The sequence below is a fragment of the Aegilops tauschii genome, chromosome 1 (genome assembly GCF_002575655.3).
Source record: "Aegilops tauschii subsp. strangulata cultivar AL8/78 chromosome 1, Aet v6.0, whole genome shotgun sequence".
NCBI classification, from domain to species: domain Eukaryota; kingdom Viridiplantae; phylum Streptophyta; class Magnoliopsida; order Poales; family Poaceae; genus Aegilops; species Aegilops tauschii.
The window spans coordinates 466,998,971-467,004,358 of NC_053035.3; the positions used below are offsets into that span (position 1 = coordinate 466,998,971).

Sequence of the window (5,388 nt, forward strand, 5' to 3'; positions counted from 1 at the left end):
GAAAGCTACTCAAATGTCCAAATACTCTGAAATTTGGAGTGCACCTCACGCATCAAATTATCTACCATGCACAAAAAATTTGGATTTGTTTGGATTTATTTGATTTTTTATGAATTATTTTTTGACCGGGTTGATGAGCCCGGGCTCAGAATTGGATATTCGCATGTTTGATCCTTTTAATTTATGCTTCTCTTTGCCAGCGACCGTTGTTGTACCGTTGCTTCTCTTTTATTTTATGGTTTGTTCGGGCCTTAGGACCAGGACCTCTCGACTGTCTACTACCATAAGGTTTGCCCAGCTCCGATAAGAAAGGAGAGATAACGGCGGTGCACTTTCGGCTTACTCTAATGCTTGTAGTCGTTGCTAGGTGATCTATGAGACTGCATGCAATTTGTGTTACCTCTGATGTTCTTTATACATAAAGTTTGATGAACACATCGGAAGTTTTAAAAAAAAATCCTGCTAGATATACTACACTACTAGTACGTGAATGTGAGTCGGTCAAGAGTATTTGCACTGCTGATTCCAGCTGATATTTTGACCTTGGGCACTGTGTGGCGAGTGGTCTATAGAGCAAATGTACTCCCAGCTGCTTGTACTAGTTCATCTCTTCTTCCAGACCGCGGGCACTGTGGGGTGGTGGTAAGTCTATAGGTCAGCGAGAAGTCTACGCACCGCTTCTTCCAGACCGCGTGCGCCGGAATGGCCGCCGCTACGCTGGCGTCCACGGACACGGATCTCTTGTTTGTCTTGGCCAAGCCGTAGTCCTCGTGCTCTGGCGCGTGCCTCGGCGCCGGCGCCGTGAGAAGGTCGACGCCGAAGAGACGCACGGTCCTCATCACGGGTGCCGGCGACGTGGTGGCCGCCGTCGTCGTCATGGACCGGAGCTTGCAGTCGATAAAGAGCTGGTTGTTGCCGGAGACGGAGCGGTAGAACCCGACCGCGTCGCCCGCGTGCAGGCCCTTTTCCTTGACGAAGCGGCTCCACCCCTTTGTGAGCACGTAGCTCTGGCTGCTGTTCCAGTACGAGTACCGGAACCTCCACACCTTGCCGGCCGCGTCGTCGAAGTTGAGCAGCACGCCCTTGCACTCGCCGGACACGGCTGTGCCGGCCGAAGGGAGCTGGAGAGGGAAGTGCTTCTCAGCGTGCTGCTTCGGGATCACCAGCCGGTTCAGCTTCCCCACGTCGCTGGGCGTGACCGTCTTGTCGAACAGGTGCTCGCGCCGCCCCGCCGCGGTTGAAGGTGCCCACGAGTAGGGAGGTGACGACGATGACGTAGGGGACGACGCCGCGGCGGCCGCGGAGGCGAAGAAGGCGCGCTTGTGCTGCGCGAGCTCGTCGGGGTAGATGTGCTTGCGCAGCATGTCGACGACCTCGGCCTTGGAGCGGGCGGCGAGGAAGCGGAGCTCGGCGGCGTCGTCCGCGTCGGACTCGACGAGCGGGCGGAAGTTGGTGACGGCGTCGCGGCCCCGGAACCTCTGCGCCGCCGCGTCGTAGGCGCGGGCCGCCTCGGCCTCCCCCGTGAACGTGCCGAGCCAGACGCGCTGGTGGCGCTCGTAGATCTGCGCGCCCCAGCGCCCGTTGGGCTGCGGCACCACGCCCTTGTACTTGGACGACGGCAGCCGCCCGCCGCGGCCGGAGTCCGCCTCGGCGCCGGGCTCCGGCGCGTCCATGACCGCGCTGGCCCCGCTGCCCACGCGCCGCAGCGGCTTGGTCGCCGGCGCGGCCGGCACCCCAGACGCCTTATTGCCAGTGGACGCGCCGCTGCTCACGTCGTCCATGAGGCAGCTCCTCGCACTTTCCATCCGATCACCACCGAAAAAAATGAAGAAGATGCTTAGCTAGGTAGAGTAGTAGCTTAGCCAAAGACTGGAAATGGAGGCAGTAGGTAGGCAGAGGAGCAGCAGAGGCAAGTGCGTGTGTTATATAGGATCGAGGAGAGGAGCTGGAGGTGAGTGTGAGGCCTGTATTGCCAGAATTTGGGGATTCTCGGGAATCCGACCTTACCCAGCTTCTTCCAGAATCTTTGGCCCTCATTTGTTTTACAATCATATCTAGTTAGATATGATTGTAAAACAAATGAGGGCCAAAGATTCTGGAAGAAGCTGGGTAGGGGTCGGATTATGGGAGAATCCCCAGATTCTGGCAAAAGAACTAGGCCTGAGTATGAGTATGGCTAAGCTAACTGGCTGGCAAAATGATCTTATATTATGAGACGAAGGGGGTACATTCTATTGTTCGATCAGTTTGGTTAAGTCTTAGTCGACTGAGACTTCGTTGTGTCTCAGTCGATGCTTTATTCCTTTGATCTTGCATAAAGATTCATACAAAAAAATTCTTCTTAGTTTTTTCTTTTTTCTTATATACTATGTCACTTGACTGAGACTTGGTTAAGTCTCACTCAACTGAGACCTGGTCACACCCTATACTGTTGTTTCCTTTTATTTATACATGCTAGTGTTATTCACTTATTTATATACATGCTATTGTTGTTTCTTTTTATTTATACATGCTAGTGTTATTCACTTATTTATAGTATTCGCATCGTAGATATTTTAGACACAGGATTCCATTTTGAATGTTAGATATTTATATAGGTCTCATGGGCTTGTGTTGGTGTAGGTCGACTATTAGATATTTTATGGCATCCATGGAAGAAAAAGACGATGAAGATGATGATGAACGCACCCGTTGGCCATGCTACGCACGCAGTATGGTATGGTGTGGTTGCGTGAGAAATTCAGAGTGCCATTCTTGCATTTCCTTTTAATGCTTTCTAATTTTAACTTTGTTTTGGAGGAAGAAAAGTAGTGGCACGTCAAGTAACGCGTCTCCTCCTACTACTAACGCCTGCAAGTGGAAGAACAAAATGTGTGAGCTGAACTAGCTGCTGACCCATTTCGGTTTTTGACGCTTATGTGCACTCTACGTTGTGTGTAGTCTCTCATAGTAAACGGTGACGCCGAGGGTGCCACAGATTTTTCTTTTACATAGTACAGACGCAATCACTTATATATATACGCGTATACACTTATCCCTAATCGACGAGAACGTCTCCTCCTACTAAAAGTGTATCGTTGGAAATTCTAAAATAAATTCAGGATAAATGCGAGCACTAGGATTTGAACCGGGTTGGGGATATCACTATCCTCCTAACCATCCCACCACAGATTGGTTCGGAGTGCTGCAGAATTTTCTACAATTTTCTGAAAGTTTTAGATTGATGGTTATGCATGTCCGCGTCGGTCGATCGTTTTGTTGATTTCTATTTGATATTTTTCAATATTTTACTTGATTATTCACCACGCGCACATGGAATTCCTAGATCACCAATAGCTAATTAGGAATATAATGATCAGCGACAAAAGATAAAGAAGGTCAACGGCCGATCCAGTTGCAACATTTATCATCGGTGTTATGGATATGTATATTACCTTCAATACTTATAACATGAAACCCATTTTTTGTACGGTAATACGTGTCTCATTCATATCATAAAGATCAAAGTACAGGTCACGTAATGACCAACACGACAAAATTGAAAAGATAGCAGAACATTTCTGAACTTGACCCCAATGCCCGTCACCTGCCTCCGGCACCACCGCAGCAGCCACCGAAGGAAAGAATGAAGAATCACCTCCTCACCTGCCATCGCTGATATGCTGCTTTGCGGACCTCCGTGACTCATCAAAGTGAAGCCCTTGCCGTTGAACGAATCAGACCGGGGCAACACCCCGGACACGCCATCTAACTCCAGATCTGTCACCCCACCACGACTAAGACGCCGAAGGAGGAAACCATACCTGCCATCCACGAACCACGAGCCCAGCACACGTTCTGTCTTCCAGATGTCGTCGATGCCGACCACAATCTGCATCTGCTCCTGGACTACCTCACAAGCTCCGCGCCGGCGTTAGAGGAAACGTCGTCGCAACGGCGGAGCCCGAGGACACAAGTCCACCGCGAGTATGCCGCCGCCGGCACGCCATTCTTGCTTGAACAGACTGATTTTTAAATCCATTCCAAACCATAGAACCGATGACCTCGTCAAGAAAGGATTCGAAGAATCTTTATGTAGCACTGTCATAGTCGCCACAGAAGCAAAGACGATGAACAGTCTAAAAATCTAGACTACAAGGGAATAGAAACGATCCACGCGCATGGATCCGGCGACCCTACTCACCACCAGCTACCAAGGTCGCCGGCGGAGGGGAGCTGCCGGAGGACGGTGCTAGTAGACTAGCCTCTCGTGGCCGCGGCTAGGGTTGCAGCCACCAGGGAACCAGAGAAAAACAATCAGATTGGTTTTGGCTGGCTAAAGTGCGGTGAATTACATGAAACCCATTCATAATGAAGATATAGGACAACCGGACAAGTATACACGTACACGTACAACCGGATTAGATCCACGCTCATGCACCCACTACGTACTAGGGGGCTATGCTACGCCAGACCTGACTAATTAAATCGACATCCAAAAATGTAACTGCAGCTTATAATGCGACGAAGAAAAGCTTAAGACCTTGTGCTCTGCCTCATTTGCTTTTTAACACAGTTGTACCGATAGTTCATAGTTTGGTTCTGATTAACATATCATATAGTACTTCAAAATCGATGCTTGTGATTTTTACTGTTAGACGGTAAACAATACAAGTCAGCTATGGGGGCATGTCATTAGGAATTTAGAAGTGAACCAATATGTACAAATTTAAATGGGCTCTTTGCTATTGCTCTACAAATTACTATTGAACAAGCTAAAGACAGCTAATCTCTTGGTAGCTGCTCATAGTGCTTGTGAACAAAAGCAAATACACAGGATTCTGATACAGGGCCTAGCTAAAGACAGCATGCGTCGATCCAGGGCCTAGCTAATTAACTCAGACCAACGAATTGAAGTGTTTGGACACATGTTACATCTACAATGGTAACAAAGATTAACTCCAAATTGTGCCCATACATCTTAGAAATGTCGAGTAGTGAATAGTAACCAAAAAAGAAAACTTCATTGATAGCAGAATTTGAGTTTAGTAGTATTAACGGTTGTGTGTGTGTGTGTGTTGTTGTTGTTGGAACTGTGTCAAATATATTATGCAAGGTAGATTACAATTGGACCATGAGTTATATTGTGTCTAGGTAAGGTAGAAGTTGTGTTCCTAATAGAACACTTCTATCCCACGCCTCCTATATAATGTGAGGGTAGACACATGATTAACTTATGCCAACATAATAGCATAGGCACACAATAGGGTGACGGCGTGTGCCGGCACCCGGGCGGTCGGGATGCAGTATCATGGGGAGGAGCGCTCATAGTCAGCCCCCGGGAATGTAGCCATGTCAATGAACCTCGTTAAAAAATTTCGGTGCCGTGCGTCGTGTGACTGATTAGTC

General features: G+C 48.8%; 1 protein-coding gene across 1 annotated transcript; it reads right to left on the reverse strand.

Annotated features, from left to right (window-relative positions):
• Positions 1–390: 390 nt before the first annotated feature.
• LOC109744962 (AP2/ERF and B3 domain-containing protein Os05g0549800-like) lies at positions 391–1,889 on the reverse strand. The gene has a single exon (XM_020304102.4). It carries the CDS (start codon positions 1,803–1,805, stop codon positions 567–569), a length of 1,239 nt encoding a protein of 412 aa, XP_020159691.1. The 5' UTR covers positions 1,806–1,889; the 3' UTR covers positions 391–566.
• Positions 1,890–5,388: the final 3,499 nt, after the last annotated feature.

Coding starts and splice junctions, on each gene's coding strand:
- LOC109744962 (XM_020304102.4), bottom strand. CDS start 1,805: ATGGAAAGTGCGAGGAGCTGCCTCATGGACGACGTGAGCAGCGGCGCG.